This window comes from Melospiza georgiana, chromosome 9 (assembly GCF_028018845.1).
Source record: "Melospiza georgiana isolate bMelGeo1 chromosome 9, bMelGeo1.pri, whole genome shotgun sequence".
Taxonomy (NCBI): Eukaryota; Metazoa; Chordata; class Aves; order Passeriformes; family Passerellidae; genus Melospiza; species Melospiza georgiana.
Genome location: NC_080438.1, coordinates 8,805,554 through 8,827,520, shown reverse-complemented (window position 1 = coordinate 8,827,520; position 21,967 = coordinate 8,805,554). Strand labels below are relative to the sequence as shown.

General features: G+C 41.9%; 2 protein-coding genes across 3 annotated transcripts; one reads left to right on the top strand and one right to left on the bottom strand.

Moving 5' to 3' along the window:
• The first annotated feature begins 591 nt into the window (after window positions 1-591).
• GLRX2 (glutaredoxin 2) lies at window positions 592-3,724 on the top strand. Of its 2 annotated transcripts, none has more exons than XM_058030710.1 (4): window positions 592-663; window positions 1,569-1,638; window positions 2,358-2,534; window positions 3,063-3,724. In XM_058030710.1, the coding sequence occupies exons 1-4, from the start codon at window positions 614-616 to the stop codon at window positions 3,180-3,182; spliced, it is 417 nt and encodes a 138-aa protein (XP_057886693.1). In that variant the 5' UTR covers window positions 592-613; the 3' UTR covers window positions 3,183-3,724. The 2 variants fall into 2 exon arrangements, with proteins under 2 accessions (XP_057886693.1, XP_057886694.1); XM_058030711.1 differs by lacking the exon at window positions 592-663 and adding an exon at window positions 724-853.
• A 9,600-nt stretch (window positions 3,725-13,324) lies between these two features.
• On the bottom strand, window positions 13,325-19,544 carry RO60 (Ro60, Y RNA binding protein). The gene is made up of 8 exons (XM_058030702.1): window positions 18,974-19,544; window positions 18,069-18,289; window positions 17,657-17,803; window positions 16,273-16,410; window positions 15,930-16,046; window positions 15,041-15,154; window positions 14,494-14,640; window positions 13,325-13,604 (listed from the first exon to the last, which is right to left on the bottom strand). Exons 1-8 carry the CDS (start codon window positions 19,542-19,544, stop codon window positions 13,452-13,454), a joined length of 1,608 nt encoding a protein of 535 aa, XP_057886685.1. The 3' UTR covers window positions 13,325-13,451.
• Between the last annotated feature and the right edge of the window lie 2,423 nt (window positions 19,545-21,967).

Genomic DNA, 21,967 nt, shown 5'->3' with positions numbered 1-21,967 from the left:
CCTATCCCAGGAAATCAGCCCCTCTCTGTGCCTCTGCTGACCCTATCCCGGAAAATCAGCCCCTCTCTGTGCCTCTGCTGACCCTATCCCAGGAAATCAGCCCCTCTCTGTGCTTCTGCTGACCCTATCCCAGGAAATCAGCCCCTCTCTGTGCCTCTGCTGACCCCTGTCTCGGGAAATCAGCCCCTCTCTGTGCCTCTGCTGACCCTATCCCGGGAAATCAGCCTCTCTCTGTGCCTCTGCTGACCCTATCCCGGGAAAGCTGCCCCATCCCGTGCTGCCCCTATGACGGCCACGGACTGTCCCTGTGCTGGCCTTCTGCCTGTGCTGCACTGTGCTGGCCCAGCTGTCCCTGTCCCCGTGCTGTCCCTGTCCCTGTGCTGTCTCTATGCAGTCCCTGTCCTTGTGCAGTCCCGGTGCTGTCCCTGTGTTGTCTCTATGCTGTCCCTGTCCCCGTGCTGTCCCTGTTCCCCGTGCTGTCCCCGCGCTGTCCCGGTGTGGCCGGCGCTCCCGGAGCCCCGGCATTGCGGCGGGCAGCCCCGGAGGAGGCGCGGGGCCCTGCGGGCGCGGCGCGGGGCGGGCTGAGGGAGCGCCGCCCCTTCCTGCGCGAGCCATGGCCCTGCAGGGGGCGCTGCGCCGCGTGGCCGCGGCCTGGGGTGGGCGGTGAGTGCGGGCCGGGGGCGCCGGACCGGCACCGGGAATGGGAATGGGATAGGGACCGGGGCACGGATAGAGATAGGGATCGGGACCGGAACTGGGATCGGGACAAGGACACGGTCTGGAGCGAGGACTGGGATCGGCACTGGGAGTGCGACAGGGATAAGGATCGGGACCGGGACCTGGACTGGGATCGGTATCGGGCCAGGGACCGGGACCGGGACCGCGAGTAGGATTAGGGTCGGGATGGGGACAAGGACAGGGATCGGGACCGGGACCAGGACCACGACTTGGATTAGGGTTGAGACAGGGACGGGAACCGGGACAGGGACGGGAATCGGGGTCAGAACAAGGACCGAGTCCGGGATCGGGACTGGGAGAGGGACAGGGATCAGGATCAGGATGAGGGCCGGGCTCGGGATGAGGATGAGGGCCGGGATCGGGATGAGGATGAGGCCGGGCTCGGGATGAGGATCAGGATGAGGACAGGGATCAGGATGAGGATGAGGGCCGGCTCAGGATGAGGATGAGGGCCGGCTCGGGATGAGGATGAGGATGAGGGCCGGCTCGGGATGAGGATGAGGATGAGGATGAGGATGAGGATGAGGGCCGGGCTCGGGCGCGGGGCGGGTGCGGGCTGCCCGGCCCGCTGTGCCGCGGGTGCCACCCGTGTGCGTGTGGCTGTGGCCGGCGGCGCGGAGCGGTTCCCGTGTAACGGCCCCGGGGCCGGGCTGTTCCTGCCGCAGCCATCCCGCTGCTCCCCGGCCCTGCGGGCACACGAGGAGTGGGCTGGCTGCACATGCTGCAGCTCAAGGGAACCACCATGGCGCAGTCAGTGAAATACCGAAACGAAACAGGGCAATGTGACCATCCTTTGAAAGCTCGAAGATCTGACTGTCATTTCTTTTTAGCTATAGAATGGGGAACAGACAGACGGCTTGTGTAGGATTGTCGTGTGGTGCTACCGTGAATCAAATACAGGTAGCATTTTTTATGTTGCTTTTACTGATTTTCAGCATTTATAAAAGCCAATTACTTCAAACCTTTTCTTGTTTACACAAAGAAATACTGTAAATAGTTCTGCCTGTTGAACCTGTTCCTATGTTCATCATGGTTATCAAGCCATGCTGGCAGTTTTGTTTATCCACAGCCCTGGAACCTGATCTTCCTAGGCTGCACCCATTTTATGCGTTTTTTTAGACCTCTACTCAAATTCAGTGTTGCCATCAGCATCAGGGATAGAACCTTGTAAAATTACTGATATAAAGTAAAGTTAAATATTTTAGAAGTTGTGGGTCTTATAAATTTACTGATAGTTAATGATAGCCTGAAATCCCCTTGAATTTACAGTAAAGCGATAAGGGTGTATCTTCCAGCCACTGCTTTTGGTCACTGTGCTTGCCACTGGCACATCCCAAGTGCCTTGTGGACAGAGAAAACTGTCCTAAACAATGTAGGGAGATGCAGGGAGCTGGGCAGACTGCAGAGCAGAGTTGTACCACACACTCCACCATCCCTGTGCTAGTTTGGAGCCAGATGCTTGTCAAACCTGCTTTCAGAGGTGCCAGCAGAGATTTTCCTGTGTTTGCTACTCTAATAGCAGCTTTTTAACCTGTGTACTACTTTCAGGAGTGTTCAATAGCATTCTAAGTGCATTGGCTTGAAGCTCACTGAGTTTTAACTTTCTTTTGAGCACACAGGACATTATTTCACGCAACTGTGTGGTGATTTTCTCTAAAACAACATGTTCATACTGCAGTATGACAAAAAACCTCTTTAAGCGTCTGAATGTGAGTTACACAGCTGTGGAGCTGGACCTAAATAGAAATGGAAAGCAGTTCCAAGACATTCTGGAACAGATGACTGGTGGCAGAACAGTGAGTATATTCTCTTATACTTAATAGTAACAGCTTGGGCTACACACATCCCTCTTAGGTTCTATCCATAGCAAGTTCTTAAGTTCTTGTTTTGAGACAGGTAAATGTGGGATACAAGCTCCTAAATTAAATGCTGCAGGAGGTCTCTTCTTGTAGAACCCCTCTGGCTATCCCTCACAGCTGATCTTTGCCCTACGGACACTGAAATAATTGAAGTATCAAAGCCATTTTTCATTTGTATATTTAAACCATTGTGTTTAACAACTTTATTTTATTTTACATAGTCTCACTTGACTCAATGATTGAAATTTATTACAATCACCCACTCAGTATCTTCACCCCACTTTTGAGGGGCACATGAAGTTTCCCATCTCTGTAAATATTATGGACAAGTATGGGTTGTACACTAATATTATACACACATCTAGAAGAACGCAGTGATTGTGTGTACTGGAGTCCACATGGCCTTGCTTGAATGTTCACCTTTTTCCCAAGTGGTAACTAATGCAACTTTTGTTTTCTTGATAGGTCCCAAGAGTGTTTATCAATGGGACTTGTGTTGGAGGTGCAACAGATGCTCAAAGGCTTCATGAGGAAGGCAAACTGCTGCCTTTAATTAATCAGTGTCAATCAAGGCAACCTTGCTGAGCAACCACCTCTAGCTTCGTCTTCCTTTGTATGAACAGAGTTTCACATGAAATCAGAAGATCACAGACACAGCATGAGCTGCACTCAACAACCTCAAACCATGGCTTTCTGAATTACAGATCACTCTTGACAGACTTTATGGCTTTGGTGAATTACTTGGTGTCCTTGCCTTAGCTTTCCCACAAGCCCAATGGTCATTAGCAAACATTCTGTAACTCTTGGGGCTCTTAGTGAGACAGTGATGTCACTTCATGGTGATTACATCCTGCTCCAGGGAAGCCCAGGCTCTGCAAAAAGAATCCTGTGGGTTTTGCTGCACATTAGTTTGCTTTCTAGCTTTGTCTCAATAAATGGTCAATTTTATTTAATGGTTTCTTTAAATATAATTATTCTGTGTCAAACTGAAGTGTAAAGCAAACCCAGTATGCAGTGATGCTGGTGTGTGCATGTCTGCCTCTCCTGTACACCAGTGCCTGATCACCCAGCTCCCAAATCGTGTGTCCAATGGAACAGAAAAGGGAATAAAGACTCTGGTGGCTTTAGAGAGTGGCAGCTTTCATCTTTGCTCTGCACTCTGAGGGATCAGCTTGCACTGCCATTCAGGAATGGCTTCCAGGGGGGCCAGGCAGCTCGGGCACTCAGCTGCACACTGTGGTACAACTGATCCAACAGCAGCATGGAACATAAGAGCAAGGGAAGCAGGTCTAATATGCATAGAGTTTATTTAGTACTTAAATTCTACAGCCCAGAATGCAGCTTACTAGCCATTTTAACTTTCAGTTAAATGTCTAACAGAAATGACTAAAATTCCATAGTTTCAGTACAATGTACATCCAAAGCCAGACCAGGCAATGCCAAGACTCTTGGTTATTTCAAAGTAGTTCATATGCAAGTAGAAAATTATATCCCACTCTTCAGTTAAAGGGACCATTGCACAACTAAAGGTGCACATATTAGAATAAAAACATTAGTCAATTAATTTTTTACTCATTTTTTGTCAATTAAGAATCCCGTTATTTCCATTGCTTTCAGCACTGCATGTACCTAAACTACTTTTTCCCTCAAGGAAAAAAAAAATCAATCTTTAATTCCAGCTAACTAGGACAGCAAGAATATCACTGAAATTTGACAGCTTCATTTTTGTGATGCAGGTTTGAACTCAGTTTAAACTGCATCATTTGTAGAAAGTCTTTAGTATGCAATTGTCTGCATTGTGCATCTTTAATGTGTAATCAGCTAATTCAACACACTGACCTTGTTTCATTTTAATCATTGCAGTTTCCTGTGTGGTGCTATGACACAGTCATCAAGGTTTACACAGATGTGCATCTCTCTCTGAATTTACACTTAATAAAGAAATTTATTTTGCACATACAGTCATACAAGAATACCAAGTATTCTTATGCTCTGTGTACAGTTCTTCAGCCAGTGATGTTTTTACCAGAAGCTTAACAACAATTTTGTCCCCAAAGCTGATAAACCCTTCACGTAAAAATAATAACAATAGTATGCAAAGGAATTTTTCAAAGACTTTTTCATTTTGTTCCCTGTTTAGAGGCTTGTTTTTTTTAACCAGTAGTCTAAAGTAACCCTTTGAGTTGCAAGTTGTGGAAGTCCCAGGGCATTGTCACTTAAGGCAAATTCTCTTGCAGCCATTGAAACAAGCTGTGCCTGCAGATGCAAGTGAGTGCCCCATCATTAAACAGGATCTAGCTTAAGGCACCCAAAGGGTTAACTATGTTTCTTTTTAACCATATTAAGGCTCCCCATCCAAACAGTTTTTTTCATTGTGTACAATTTCACAGAAAGTAGCAGCAAGACAGTGCCTTTGTTACTGGATGGCACAAAGCCTGTTATGCTTAAGTTAATTAAACATGATATGGCAGTTAAAGTGTGGTTCTAATCTAGGGGAGGAAAAACCCAACCAAAATTAAGAACCTCAGGAATAGTCATTAAAAATTTCCATCTTTTTCCCCTAGCATTGTCTCCAAGAAAAAGTTGTTTCTCTTAAAATATGCTTGTCCTGGGATCTAAATATTCAAATTTATCCAGTAGAAGATCTGGATACCTGCTTATCCATCTTAACTCCCAAGCTTCTAAGAAGCAGAAGAAGCTGGAAACAAACACTGAATTATTTAATGAAGCACACAGAGCTGTGAATGTGCCCATGTGTTGCTTCTTAAATACAGAATTATTTTTAAGGATTAGAACTGCACTTTTACAGGAGAATGAAAAGACATTTTATTTGTAACTAGTTGTGCTTAACTCTTAAGCTGGTAGCTTTAGGAAAACAGCTACTTATATTCATTATTTGTTAATGAAGCAATTGTAAAAGTTCTCAACATACCACATATATATGCAAATACATATATACATTTAAACTTAAATTCAGAATGCAGAAATACCTAAAGAAACCACGCTTTGCAGTATCAGAATCATAAATCCACATATGTAAGCACACATATTTAAAGACACCACACCTTCTGCTGAAATTAGCTTATCTTTTATGATTTCCCTCAGGGCAGCATATCCATAAAACACTGTCCTGGTCAGTGTTTCACCTTTTCCCCAGAACTCTTGCTCAGCCATTTTCACACCCCACAGTGTCACAGATGAAATCTCTACCAGCAAGAAAGTCATTAGAACAGCTGCTTACAGCAACCTTTCTGTGCACTGCAAACCACTGCAGACAGCAAAATAAACCTAGAAACTGGTGGAATTTCATAGAAACTAAATAAAAGGGTTAAAAGCACAAGAAACTCAAATGATTCTTTACTTAGGTTTACTTCTATAGCCTTTTCTTTCAAGACTTTCTCTTGTCAATACTGCAAAGAAACTGCCTGTTTATCCAGAATATTAATTTGAAAGTTTTCCTAATTCTGCATGACAGCAGCTCAATACTATTTAAAAGAATTAAAAGTTTCAAATCACTGAAGTACTTCTAGAAAAAAACTTTACATTTGAAAAGCCAATTGTAATTGTTACTTTTTTTAAATAAAGCCATTCACAGGCAGATGTTGGATTTTTGTAATAAATAAAGTATCCTTTTGTAACTGATTTTTACATTCAGTTTTACCCAAAATCTGACAGATACAACAAATTAGGTGTTTTGTAAGAGATTTATATAATTAAAGAATAGAAAAAAGTATTAATTATTAGAAACATGAAATACTATGCCATCAGTTCTGGTGCAGGGAGCGAAGCAAGCACACTCAAGTGACAGCAAGAAGGCAGAAGAATAGGGGCAAAAATAAAAGAAAAAGGAATGGATGAGAGCTTGTGAAAAAAGATTCAAGTATAGGCCTGAGGTGACAAGATGGAAAAGGAGAAAAAAACCCAACACTAACAGAAAAAAGGGGACAGCAAAAGAAGAAGAAACAAAACAAATGGAACCAAAACAAAAGCTTCTGTTATGGTGCCTGTGAGCTCAGGACAGGGTAAGCAGTATTTGCAATGCAGACAAAGATCTTCCTAGTGTTTTTACAGTCAGAGCCATTATTAAAATACATTTCCCAAACTGCTGGTGTGTTTTTAAGCCAAGAATATACTTTGTTGAACAGCCTTTTAAAGGCATACTCGTCTATGGGCATCAGTTAACAACAGCAATGTGAAAAACCAACACAAACCTCCTTAAGACTTGTGTTTGACAAACAGGTTTAACAGTGGTTTTCAGCAGCAAGGTATTTTAGTGCCAGTTATTAGCAGCCCTCACACTAATAGTGGGCATTTAGACTGGCCCTGCTGACCTCAGAACTACACCTACCCTCAGACTTCTCCTTTTTGAAACAGAGGACTGCAATCTAATTCTACAAGCACCTCAAACTCTCCTACTCCTTGCTCCAGGTCTAAAATTCCTGACACAAAATTCTATTTCTTGGTAAAACTATTATTGTCATTATTGAATGTATTACTCAATGCTGATGTGATCATTGTGTTATTTTTAAAAACTCGAGAGCCTCCTGCCCTCTCCATGTCATTTATTGTGTCCCTTCCAAGAAGAAACCTGACCCTGGATGTTCACTCCTCACAAGAGGATGTTTCACTTCTGCTGTGCTTCCAACCACAACATGCTTTTCTTCTTTCTTAAAGCTAAAGTAAACACATTACAGTGTTCAATACCATAGTCTAAGCTCCAGAATTGTCAAGGGGGTCACAGAGAAATGGCAGTCAAACTGAAACCAGTAACTGTTAGCTATCAGGAAACCTGGAAAACCTGCATTTTTAGGAAACCTGCATTTCCCTGGTCTACAGCTGCACTCTGCATTTAGACCTTTTTCATTCAGCATTTTAAATAAAATTAACTAGCTTTAAACTTGTCCCTGCTCAATGCTTACTGGTAAACTGCAGTGCACAATTATAGCCCCTTTTCTACTTTTCCAGTCAGTGTTCCTCCAATGCAATGACCATTACTGATTTGAAAGTCTCCTTTTTGGTGAAAGAGTAGGTTGTTTATTGTACACTGAACTGAAGCTTAAGTGTATCAATTTTGTCTTAACTCACTTTTAAAATTCTTTTTCAAGCATTACAGTAATTATTGCCTCTTTACATGTCTGGAGTTGTTTGGGGAATTATCAGTTTAGTAGCTAAAGACCAGAAACAGGCCATGTTATGGCAAGTGAGTCATGCTGTCCCCTAAAATTCAGTGTATGGGCAGATAAAAAAGATCCTCTATGGACAAGGAATATGCAGCATCATTCCTCTATGCCCCTTAATAGAAGAGAATAGCAAGACCAGAAAGAAACTCTCAGAAAGAAAGGTCCACATAGTACAAAATTGCAGCTGTCAGCATTTACTTCACTTTCCCCTCCCTGTGCAAATCCTGAAGGAGGAGCAGATGGCAACGTGGTCTGACCAGTGCTGGTTTTACATCTCATAAACCACTGACCAGGTTTTCAGTCCAGAGTTACTACACATGTTCAGGAGCACATTCTGTACCCCAGCAGGGATGACCACCTTTTATCACTGATCACAGCTATCCAGTGTCAACAGGTACAGGGACCTACAGTTTCTATCACTCCTACTGAAAAGTTCATCTTTACCTCCACACTCTAGTTCAAGGAACTGCATTTTAAACTGGACTGCTTCCAAAGATGCAACACCACTATAACCATACATTCAATCTGTTAGTAACTACTCTAATTTTTATTTGCAATAAATTTACTTGAAAGTTACTTGAAACACCTGTTTTAAGTTTTCATTTTATATTTAGTCCAAAATACTTCCTATTACTTCACAAATACTACTGCAAATAAGAAAAAGTACTTGCAAAAGATACTCATCTATCAGTTATTCTTGACATCTCTAGCTTAGAAGGAAACACCCAATCAGATGTTTGACTATTGTGTCATTTAAAATGCATTACTACCAAACCCAACCCCAAAACATCAGTGCATTTACTGGAAATAATTATTAATATGTATTGAGCAAATGAGCTTACTCCCCATACTCATGGTGTTTGTTTAGATGCTAAAAATGATATGCAATTTTTCATGAGAAATGGCTGATTTTCTTTTTGCAAACACCAAAGTGCTGTGTCTCAGCTTTTGTAGGAACACTTGGTTTGTTCTAGAACTCACCTGAGGAGCTGGTGGCAGTCCTGTGTCCCCAAGCATTCTGTGAGAGCAGTGAGAATTCAGGAGTGACTTACATTCATGCTGGCTGAAAGGCAACACTCAACCCAGCAGTTCTGTCAGCCCTGCTCCATGTCAGGAAAGGCTTCCCTCTCTGGATTCTTTATGCATTAAGGGAGAGTGGAAGGAAGTAGCAGAATACCTTCAGTAACATGTTACATCCTATTTTAGCACCAAAAGAGATATCCCAGCTACACAATGCAAGCTTGGAATTTATCATCAATAGGAATGAGGCATAATGAAAAGTGTTACAAGTACCAAAAGTATAGTAGGAACTTCCATTTTACATTTAAAAGCTTGGGTTTTAGGCAGAAAAATATGGTCTGATGTGTCATTTACCACTATGGGTAAACATGATAGTTTTATAAATCATAATTATTTTCAAATTAACACAAAATTTGCTGTTTAAAACAGTTTGTATTAGCTTAAAAGAAGCTGAAATATGTATGTTTTAGAGGAAGTTGTTAAAGCATCACTAAAAAACCTTTCAGATCTTGTAAGATTGATCTACTAAAGAGATCTTTTAACTTCCCCCCTATACACATAGAAAACACAGAATTAAATACATATACACACAAACTGCTATCAGTTTCTGTTCCAAAGTGGTAGAATACTCACTGGCTTTCTCCTTGTCACACTCTTACTATGAGACTAAAAATAAAAAATTTTAAAAAAAGAATCCAGTTTCAATCACTTCCTAAACATGATTTTGTGAACATGAAGGAGGCAACTGTACAGTTCATAAAAGTTTTTAGGAATTGGTCACTATAAACTGGAGGTAGTTTTGAAATATGTTAGCTTGAATTAATTTATGAAATCAGAAGTAACACTAACCTACAAAAAGATTTCTAAAAATGAAATACTCTCCTGTTAGGAAGATTGTTTCTGAGTCATTGAATACATTCTTTTGAAAAAAAAAATGTAGCTTTTGTTTCTGGTTGCTCCCACTCAGCTTTGCTGAGCAGGCCAAGACACATGCACTTGTTAATCTTGCTCACTGAAGGTGTGCTGATGCTTCTTGAAGTTGTGACAAGGACTGAATGTGACATCCCAGTCATTTCCAAGGTCTTTTTCTACTAAAAACAGTTTTTAGAACTTCCTGTAAAGTATTTTTAATTCTAAACTAGTGCTTCTGAAATGGTATTGTGCAGAAACTGCCCCCCAATTTACCTAAAGAGATATTTCCTCCTGAAAACCCAGATGATAATCCAGAGAGAAAAAGATTAGCATGAGCTCTTGCACTTTCAGTTTTAGCAGTATAAAATGTCCCTGGGTAACTTTTACACTGTATCACAGTCACATGGTCTCAATACATACCAGAAAAAACTTCTTTTGTAGATTTTAACCATAGCCATGGAAACCACTGAACATTACTAACACTTAAAATACAAAGATTTAAAAAAGCCCAAAGAAAACTCTCTCTCAATGAAGCTGCTGGTAAACTGCCATTATTAAAAATACTAAGCCCATTTGTTTCCAGCTCCATTCTAGAAGTAATTAATGAATTTATTCTTGCAAATAAGCATTCCACAGCAATGGGGGAAATTAAAAATCTCTCCATATTTATAGTCTACTATAAATGAAATTAAATTATATACTATGTAACCCTGTAACCACTTTTAGCAAACTTCTCACTGTTATTCTAAATTGTGTGCAACAGGAAAAATAAAAAAAGAGATTCCTCATCTGCTTTTCTTGTTTTCCCTTCACAAAAAGTTAATAAAAATCACAAAACCATGAGGGTTGGAAAAGAGCTCTGAAGATCAAGTCCAACCATCAACCCAACACTGCCAGGTCCACCACAGAGCCATGTCCCTAAGCACCAGATCCACGTGGCTTTGGGACATTTCCAGGGAAGGAGATTGCACCACCTCCCTGGGCAGCCTGCTCCAATTCTTGGCTGCAAACAGGATTTGAGGTTCAGCCTCCCCAGTGCCAAGTCAAGAGGAAGAACCCCTGCCCTGCTCCTGCTGCTCCTCTCTCTGATCCCAGCCAGGATGGCCCTGGCCTTGCTGCCCACCTGGGCACAGCTGGCTCCCGTTCACCCACTCCTGACCAGCATCCCCTTTTCCACAGGGCAGCTTCCCAGCCACTCTGCCCCAGCCTGGAGCATGACTGGGATTGCTGTGACCCAAAGGCAGGACCCAGCACTTGGGGCCACACTCAATCCATGGCCCCAGCCTGCCCAGATCCCTCTGCAGAGCCTTCCTGCCCTCCAGCAGATCCACTCAGCCTGGTGTCATCTGCAAACTGAGGGTGCTTTTGATCCCCTTGTCCAAATCAGCCATAAAGCTACTGAGCAGGACTGGCCCCAACAGGGAGCCCTGGGGAGCACCACTGGTGGCCAGCCAGCAGCAGGATGTGACTCAGGCCCCACCACTCTGTGCTCAGCCATCCAGCCAGTTTTTCAGCCAGCAAACAGTCACCTGTCCAAGCCACAGGCTCCTATCTTGTCAGACAGGAGAGAAACCGTGTCCAAGGCTTTGTGAAGCCCAGGCAGCCACATCCTCAGCCTCCACCTCATCCACCAGGGAGGTCACCATTCATAGCAGGAGATCAGGTTGGTCAGGCAGAACCTGCCTTTCACAAAGCCATGCTGGCTGGGCCTGGTCCCTGGCTGTCCTGCACGTGCTGTGTGATCCAGATGTCCCACATCCCTCCCTGGCACTGAGGGCAGGCTGACAGGCCTGTGGCTTCCTGCATCCTCCTTCCAGTGGGTGTCACACTGGCCAACCTCCAGTCATCCTGAGACCTCCCTGGTTAGCCAGGACTGATGATAAATGGTGGAGAGCAGCTTGGGTGGATTCCATCAGACCCCAGGGACCTTTGAACACTTAAGTGGAGAAGTAGGTCACTGTTTCCTCCTGAATTACAGGGACCTCATTTTGTTCCTTGTCTCTGTCTTCCCAATGACAGCTGCTCTGACTATTAAAGACTGAGGCAAAGAAGGCATCAAGCGCCTCAGCCTTCTTCCCATCCTTTGTGGCAATGCTTCCCCTCACCTGCAATAAAGGATGGAGATTCTCTCCTTGGTTCTCCTTTTGCTGCTGATGTATTTGTAAAAACACTTTTTGTTATCTATTTCAAAAGTGGCCAAATTAATTTCTAGCTGGGGTTTCACTTTCCCAACCTTCCTGCATAACCTAACAACATCCTTGTAGTCCTCAAGAGCATCCTGCCCCTTCTTCCAAAGGTCTTTTTTCCCTGAGTTCCAGTGACAGCTCCCTGTTCAACCAGGCCAGTCTTCTTCCCCACTGGCTCATCTCTCAGCACATGGGACAGCCTGCTCCTCCTTTTTTAAGATCCTTGAACAATGTCCAGCCTTCCTGCACCGCTTTCCATTCAGGAGTGTTTGCAAGGGACTTCCTCAGTCCTAAAAGGCCAAGGTCTGAACTCTGAGGCTCTTCAGCTCCCTCTACACTCTCCTCAATGACTCCAAAGTGGTGCTCAGGGCCCTGGAGGTGACCACCTGCCCTTGCCACTGCTGGTCTGTGCTGCTGCTGAAGTCCTGGGGGACAGGAAGCTGGACATCCTGCAGTACAGCCCTGCTCCTGGGGCTGGTGGAGGCAGCACATCCTCAGCAGGCGCTGGGCCTGCTGCTGCAGCAGAGGAACTCCAAAGTCCATGAGGAGCTGGACAGCACTGTGGTCCTCTTCACTTACCCTGCTGAGGAGCTGGATGTGGCCAAGATGGTGTCTGGGCTGACTCCAGCAGTGGTGGAGAGCAGGAGCAGGGTCCAGCATGCTGACACAAAGTGTTTGCTGTGGTGGTGTTTCCTTGGGCCCAGGCAAAACCACCCTTCTCCTCAAGGCAGTGGATGCTGTGGAGCTTGAGGACAACAGGGATCGGGTGATTGATGTGCTGCAGGCCAGGCTAGCCAGGAAGACTTTGGTGAAGCTCAGGGACCAAGGGTTTGTGAAGCACACTGTGGTCCTGCCACCATCCCATCATAACAGGGGGTCCTGTTCACCCCTGGGACAGATCCAGAGTGGCTGGTGCTGGCCCACAGCACTCAGAGCCCAGTTCCTGTGGTTATCACACCAAGGATGATGCTCTCTGGAGCTCCAGCTCACACAGAGCCCAGGCTGGTCAGGGAATGAATCCAACTAGAGTGTGAGTGTGTGTACAGGAATAAACCAGCTGCCTTGGGAAAAGGAGGGTGCTGGAAACCAGGAAGGTGGCTGAGGAGTGGAGATCCCTTTCTGAAGGAGCATGGAGCAGGGCTGCCAGCTGTGCTGCAGGACTCTGAAGGGCAATGTGACTGCACTGCCAGCCATTACCAGGAGTGTCCAAATGCACAGTGTGCTGCTGCATGGCGCCAAGTCCCAGGGTGACAGCGGTGACATGTGGCTGCCTCCTCCAATGGCAGAGGGATCACTGGCTACTGACAGTTTGACACCAGAGATGCCAGCACTGAGTTTCTCTGTTAGATTTGCATGAGACTGAAGTTCTGTCCAACCTTACAAACACCTTAGTGAGAAGCTCTAGTCAGAGATGCTTGAAGTGCCACCACCTCCTGTAACATTCTGATATGTATACAATATGCCATGAGCTAATAAAGTATATTTGGCTGGGAGTTCCCAGGGTGAAGTCTGTTGCCAGCAATGGACCCACTGGGAAGAGCAGATGCCTACAAATGTTAAATCAGATCCAAAGTGAAGTTTCTAAGGACATCCAAAGCTCCTGTGTCAAAGCCACAGATATCCAACATGCCTCTGTCGTCCGGGTCCGCGATCGTGAAACCGTGGGAGGTCATCCCACAAACCACCAGCTTTGCAGGAATGCCCATTTTCTAGAGGGAGGAGAGCAAAAAATATCAGAAAACATCAGAAAAATATCAGAAAATCTAGAATAAAAAACGTGTACATATGCAGTAATTTAAATATGCCAGAGGGCCAAATCTTGCTTGCATAAGGCACTGTCTGAAGAGGAATGCCAGAATCAGAACTGCAGGGTGCCTGTCAGCACTGGAATGGCAGCTGACCTCAACTAAGGAAACCAAACTACAGACTTCTGGTATTCATTTCAACAGGGTGGAAACTATGTAATGATTCAAGTCCATACACCCATGTCTGACAAACATATTTTTGGTAAGTTTATTTAAAGCATAAAGGATTGTTTGCTGAATAAATAAGCAATGTGCTTGGAGAAGGCATTCTTGTCTGTTCTATTGTAATATTAGGAAGCTGTACAGCTTAGAGCAGTCCCTTTAAAACACAATAGGTTTTCTTCACAACATACTGTCACCTCATCCTCCTGACATTTGTCTTTAGTACTTCATTGAAACATTTTGACATCTACCGCAGACATCAAAGTTGAACTTAGTTCTGAGAGTCAAATATCATTCTGTAACAACTATAAAAACTTATCCCATCAATTATACATAGGATTTAGAAATTCATGCAGTCCCTGAGTAACAAAATTTCATGAAAATTTCATTGGAGCACACCAAACAGGGCAGGCTGATTACAAATCCTTTTAGCAATTCTGTGGTTTTAAATACACACAATTAGTGCAATATGTGCACTAACTCTGCCTAACTGCAGGATTGGTAAGATTTTAACAATATATAACTATTTACTGAAGAAAGCCACACCCAGTCCAATCTCTAAAAGATTTTTAGAGCTGATACTTACTTTGTACAGTATTTATTAATCATAAACAGTCAGAAGCATATTTACCTCTCTGTACTCTCTAAGGGCCACTGCAGGAGGAGTATTCCCAGCAAAGGTCTCATTATCAGTAAATACAATGAAGACATCAGCAGCTGTCTGAGTTTTTTGAGCCCATATCATTGGAAGGGAACAATCAGTGGTACCCACTGGAATCTTATGGAGAAAAAAAATAAATATACATGGAACACATTAATACAGAAATTAACAAATCATGGGAAAATTTCTTTTGATGTAAGCTTAATGTCTTACAATTACTACACAAAGAGGCTTCTTTGTTAAAATTGTTCATTTTCTCTCAGTTTGTCGAAGACTTATTTTTTTGAGTTTTTTAAAACATTCTTTTCAAGCCAACTCATTGTGACATAGCACTGACATTCTAAATTGCAGTGTTTAATATTCAGCAAATGAAATAACAATGTTTGCTGGGCTTTCTCTAAATAAAATGCACCCAAAAAATCTAATCGTGTACTAGAGCTACACAGATTAAACAAGGTAGTAGGATTGATTACAAAGAAAATACAATGTAACTGCTGAGACTTTTTTTTTTACATACTTCATACATTTTCACTAAAACTTGAGGTAAGGTCATGTCAGCTGTCACTGGACACGGGACCATTTCATGTGAAAAGGCAACAATTTGGGAATCCTTCTCAGTCCGTGCCACAACCTGAGAAAGAGGGAGAAAAGAGTGAAAATAATTCAGTTACATTATTCTGAATTTTTAATGTCTGAACTGAGCCATTACCTACCACAACAGCACGACAAATGCTTTTGTATTGAAATCATCATGGCTGCTTATAAACAGTAATGGTTCACTCTACACTTTAAATATTCTGTAAATAAATATTCTGTAAATAAACACTGCAAAAAGAGCTGAACAACTGCTCTAATTACTGTAACCAAAGATACTTCCATTTTCTTCCCTCCCCTCTGACATAAAACCTTAACTATTTTTAAGGGCCAACAAAAGTTCAATTCCTCTGCAATAAAAGAATACAACACAAGAAGCTTTAGAATACTAAACTGAGGGGAAAGTGATTGTGAATAAAGGCCACATTGACAACTCAAACAGACATGAAAATTATCCCAATATTTCTTAATCTAATCTGTGTATTTCTATGAATGCTTCTGAAAAAATTTAAACATGTAAGATAAAGTTATCATTTTTTACTTATAGTAAGCCATTTTATTATGGCTAAGATATGTGAAAAAGCTGCCCTGACCACTTTGATTTACAACAGAAACCAACTTGTTCAAACTGATGTTTCTGAATATGGTTGCTAGGAGCTTTCAGCAATGAGGCACAAGGTCACACCTCCTGTACCCAAAAAATATTATATCTGAGTTTCCTCTTGATTTCTAACCAGCTTTAGAGCACCTTTCTATCAAAAAAGCAATTCAAGCTGAAAACAGTTACAAATAAAAGAAATTGAAAGCCTCACCATACACATTACTGCTGCAACCGTGCTGGCATTGAGCACACTGCCCAAAACCTTTTGTGTCATTGATGCACTAACATCAACTGCAATCACAATGCGCTTTCCTGTTGGATCCAATGTCTGAAAAAATAAAACACAAAAATATCATAGGTACACATAATTTATATATTCATTTCTTCTTCTGCTTTCACTCCTAAAGAGGGCATTTTTTCCACTTTCTGGGTAACATCAGGACAGTGCTGTTGCCAAAGTTTCAGAATTGCTACCAACCCCAGGAACTGTTCTCGATAAGCTTTCAGAAAACACAACTCTTAGAAAGCTCAACAAATTTGAGAACTATTATTACCTTGAAAGCTTTGTAAAATGAGGCATCTAAAGCTTCTAAAATGTCTTCATCAGGACGCCACCAAAGCTTCCCTCTGTTTCCATGTCCAGCTTTGTAGGTTTCTAATGCAACCAGAATATGGAAGGGATGTATTCTACCCTACAGGTACAAATCAAAAATAAGGACATGAAAATTTCACCTCCTTAAAAAAAAGTAACAAACTAAAAAGAAATTAAAATAAGTTCCTGCTACAAAAAAATCACAGGTTTAGTATATGGTTACTTTAAATTTGTTAAACCTAAAGAGTTCATGCATTTACACAGCTGTTGGATGAACTGATACTTGTGGGTTACTGATAATGGACCCCACTCCCTCTCAAGAATCCTCTAATTAACACCAAATGGGATGCCATCACCAAAATTCTGGTAAGATTTTGCAGCTCTATGATTGTCCAGTGCTATTTTCCATCACAGGCTTACAGTAAAACAAAGTCCCTGCTCAGCTGAAGAGAAAGGAGCTGAGCAAGGAAAAGAACCAACTTAAAACTAACTTTATACAAGATACAGTAACACTGGACAATAAATTATTTTTGGAAGATAGCATTCATTTTTCTCATGCTATAAAACACTCCAAATTTTTTTGTCTTTCCATGTATAAGCTTAACTTATATAACCATATCAACATTTTGTTATCTTTATCCAATAGGGGTGTTTCAGTCCTTAATCACTGCCAGCATCAAAACTCAGTAAATCTGAATGCTTGTGCATGGTCTATCTTCCATCAAGATATTGCACCATAATCTTTGCTCTCCCTTCTCCAGGAAGTATCCAGAGAAAAGGAATTGCAATAGGATGGGGGGAAAAGGACTTCTGTTGTGCTCAATTCAGCTCTGGTGCTGAAGAATTTCAGTGTCCTGATCTTCATCTTCCCAGCTCACAAAACTGCTGCTCAAGACACTCATCCTCTCTCCCTTTGACTAAATCTCTGAAAATGCTATTCTCTCTTTGGAAAACTCTTTTTTCCCCTCTTACTTTCCTCCCACTTGGATGGACAATAAAGCAATCAGAAAAGAGCAATGTCCCCTTGCCCATCTTGTTTTTCCCCTCAGCTGCTATGCTATTTTCTTAAGTCACTTAAGAATTATAAGACTCAGAAGAAACTGATGAACCCAACTAGCAAAGCTTGCCACAGCCCTCACTTAAGAAAAGATCCAATAGCTGCCAGTACACTTATTTTATCTGAATGTTTCAGAAAGCAGGTGGGGAATCAAATGAGAAATTATAAACAGAAGTTTTAAAATAAAGTTGCAGGCATTAAACTGCAGTTTTTAAATAGAATACACTAACATAACTAAACATTAAAAATCAAAATCCACAAGGGCTGGCACTGATTATGAAGTTCTCACCTTTTTTAGCAGTTTCTCATTTCTCAGTTTTTCACATACTATTGCCACTTCTGAACCTCGTGGTTCAAGCACTGAATTTGCTGACAGCTTTCCTAAATTTCTCAACAATACAGAAATAGGCATTTCCTTGAGTAATGCCTTCCAAACCTATGATGAAAGAGAAGGGAAACACGGAAAGATGAGATTCTCAAAGCACAAGAATTGTTAGCTGTACATTGAATAAGTCTATTTTAAAATAAATGTACACATTATATTAAGGTCTTAATTATTTTAAATTAACTATTTGGGTAAACAACTTGAAAAACAGTGTAAGGGCTATTTTGAAAAGAAATCTAGACTTAAGACTGAATAGCATTACTCACTGTAGAGAATTCATACTTCTGAGGAGAATTTGACTAAGGAAGTTACCTACCTCTTTAGATTTCAGATGGTTTGTCAGGAGGTGCTCTCTAACTAGACCATACTCCTCTATCAAATGAATAACTTCCAATTCATCTTTTGTGCGTTTGACTTTCTCCACAGCCTCCAGATACTTCAAGAGTTTTTCAATCTCAGCAGAAACTGCTTTCTCTTTATAAGCTTCTTGGACATCTTTCCACCCCTTGGTAATATACTTAGTGACTATAGCAATTCCTGATGGAAAAGAAAACCATTTCTCAAGCAGGATTACCATTTGTATACTGGATTTTATCATTCTAGCATGCAAATCAATTAGCAGGTTTCATTCTCAGACCTACCAAACACCTACTGAAAAGGTCAGCCACACACAATTCAGAGCAGTACTTTTAATTAGTGTATTCATCTCCTTAGAATTAAGGAGCTTCGTGTATTTGCTACATTGCCCACAGAAGCTGTGGCTGCCCCATCCCTGGAAGTGTCCAAGACAAGGCTGGATGGAGCTCTGAGCAGCCTGGGCTAGTGGGAGGCGTCCCTCCCCATGGCAGAAGGGCTGGAACTGAATCATCTTTATGGTCCCTCCCAACCCAAACCATTCTATTATTTTAAGATTTGAAGTCAACAGATCTTCCCACATAACAAAAAAGGGTTATTTCATCATTTGTAACCAAATAGGAACAAAATGAGGGGGTTATTTCGTCTTCCCTTGGCATATGAAAGAAAATAACGAACAAACCCTGTTTGCCTTGAAGATAAACAGGGCTGGTTTTTGATAGGATCACCCTCATTTTTAAGATGTAATTTACAGGATATCCTTACTAAGAATTCATCTACAATGGACCTCAAGTTTCCAAAAATACTTCCACAGTAAATATAAAAGGTTTAAAACACAGTATTTTCAGGTAAATAAAAATTTATTACCTTCACTGGCAGGTTTTAGGTGGGACAACCTCAGAAGATCTTTATGAGACCAACCACTTCTTTGCTTATATTTTGTAACTGCTAAAGCAAGAGCCATGCCATTCTTTCCATTGTACCAATCTGCAACAGCTTTCCTCAGAGCACGGCCCCACATGCCACATTTCATGCCCTCCTTCAGATCTTTTTTAAACTGGATGAAAGTAAAGAGATGGGTTGGTATGCAACACACCTCGGGGACAGCTTTAAACGCCGCTTGTTTTGTTTTGGCATCAGAGCACTGCGAGCAAACGGCGAGGGCAAAGAGCAGGGGCTCCTGTTTTGCCGCTCTGCCCTCTTGACTAAAGGCTTTGATTTCTTCCACAACTTGGCAGCCTCTGCCCTCTTCAATGAGCCTCAGCAAAGCTTCGGCGTTCTCAAAGCCCAGCTTGTGCTCCTTGACGTGGTAGGCGCTGCCCTCGGAGCCGAAGCACAGGAGGTGCCGCAGCCGGGTGCTGTCCGTGAGGTCCCAGGCGGCACCGCCGGGCCCCGGCGCCTCGCTCGGGGGCTGCGCTGGGCTCTCCTCCGCCTGCATCCTTCACACTGCCAGGCTCTGCTGCAACAGCAACACCTTTCATTAGCAACTGCGCTTCACTGCTCTTTCAGCAAAGCAAACACATGGTGTCTATGAGCTTGTCATCCTAAGCTTTCATTCATGAATTTAAGTATACTCCTAGCGTCCCATAATACACATTATTTAAGGGAAAAGAAACAAAAAAACTCTCTAAGTTATAATAGTGACTAACTTACTTCTTAAAAACCAACTCAGAAACTATTTAACCCCAGTAAGCGGCACACAAAAACCACCGGGGCCTTTCTGGCTCACTGCGACCCTGAGAATATTAAAAGTGTCTTTTCTTCAAAAGCGCTTGAAGAATGAGTCAGAGCTCCTCAGTTCTCGGTCTCAAGGTTGTTTATTGCGTCTTATCTATAAAAAATTTTCTCCTGCCCTGCCGCGGTCTGTCCTACAGGACAGTTCCACAAACACTGTGTAGAGGGATAGAATATAAGAAAATAAAGGTAGTATAGAAAGTAATTGTACCCCCTGAAGAGTTGCAGCTGGGTTAATTATTAAAGATTAGGAGCAGGCCTGATGTTAACAGGCCACAGCTGTAGCCAATAAGAAGAGTGTTATAAAAGAGTGGATTGGTTGGCTGAGGGAAGAACTGGAGTCAGTGGCTGCTGTGAGGACAAGGAAGAGTCAGTGCTTGCAGGAGCTGCCTATGAGAAACATCAAGGAGGTATGAAACTCTAGCAATATGGAACCTTTGCACTATAATCACAACAACATTGCCTGCCCCTGGGCAGTGTTATGTCTTTATACTAAAAACTATGTGTACAATATTTACAATAACTTTCCAATGCCTATCATCTATGTTAGACAGTGAGCTTCTACTCTAAACCAATCTAAATCTTTCAGAGAAAAACAATTTATTGCCCTCTTATCAGAAGAAATGAACTTCTTCCCACTTTGAAGGAAAAAGTTAAGATTAAGAAGTTGACACAGATAAGATAGAATCCTGTGTTTGAATGGAATTTATGTATCATGTATGAAGTGCACGAATATGGAACAGGTTATTGTTTTTAAGCATCCCTTTTTGGGCCTGTGCTGCCCAGAAAAAGGTACCTGGATGTCCCTAAGTCTTTGTCTTTATTGTCTCATATTGTCCTAATTCAATTTGTCCAAATTATTATTATTACTCTAATTGTATTACTATTTTTATAACCATTTTATTACTATTAAACTTTTAAAATTTTAAAAACAAGTGATTGGCATTTTTCTCATATATTACATCAGTTTCTTAGGTAGATTTTTATATTGCAGACTAAGTGGCTCAAAATTCAGATCTTGCCCTGCTCTGTTTTGCTTAAGAATTGTTAATATCAACCAACTGAAGAAAAATGGGGCTGAAATGGAAAAACTGTTTAGTTGGAAGACTTTGTGAGAGTTTATACATGGTAGGTTTCAGTGACTAAGCAGCTCAAGAACAAATTATCTTTGCTACAGACTCAAATAGTCTGCTGCTCAAAGTAAGATCCAAGAAAACAGGGACATTTTGGATTCTGTACTGCTTTACACTTGAAGGTAAGAAGCAAAAATCAGCACAAAAAATCACAATCATTCAGGTCTTTCTATTTATACACTCCTGAGCTGCAAGAGAGCTGTAATACTTGTAGGGCAACACCACTGGTCTTACTTGGAGAATATCCAGCACAGCAAAAATCAAGCCAGGACAGTTAAAATGAAGCAAATGCAGGTGAAATGAAATTAGCAGGGTGAGGGTAAAAAAATTCCTCATCAGCACTACTTTCAAAACATTAATAGTACAATAATAAACTTAGTTTACTCAGTTCTCACTAAATAAGAAAATTACACTGAATAGCACCAAGCGCTCCTACTGAAAGCTAAAAAGGCAGAACCATTATTCCACTCCATTGAACTTCACACAAGCCTTAAAATACAGGGACTAAAGTCTGAGCCCACACAAATGATATTTCAAACATTTTTAGTTTTCAAGAATTGCAGCTAATCTACTTTTGACTTTTTTTGCTTGTTCAGAGAGTGAAGACAAATAAAAGCCGTTTGCTCCATTTACCAGGATAAGGTAGCACAAACAAATGTCACTAATGTAGGCAGAGGGGTTCCTTCCCACTCAGTTTCAGTAAGTAACATTGATTTACAAACAACTTCCCTACTTCTTTGACAGAGAATTTCCCCTTTTCTGCAAGCAACTAGAAATGCACCTTTCCTCTGATTTTGCACATCTGCACTAATCTGCACCCAGAATTAAACAGCCATCATCAGTGCTCCCATTACACTCTACAAACTGATAAAATCATAAAAATAGAAGCCGTATGCTGGCACCTGGTTTAAGAAAGTAGGTTTCATTGGAAATTAATAAGAAATATCTTTCATTGTATTATTTAGAGTATTGGTGCTCAGCTAAAATTATATAT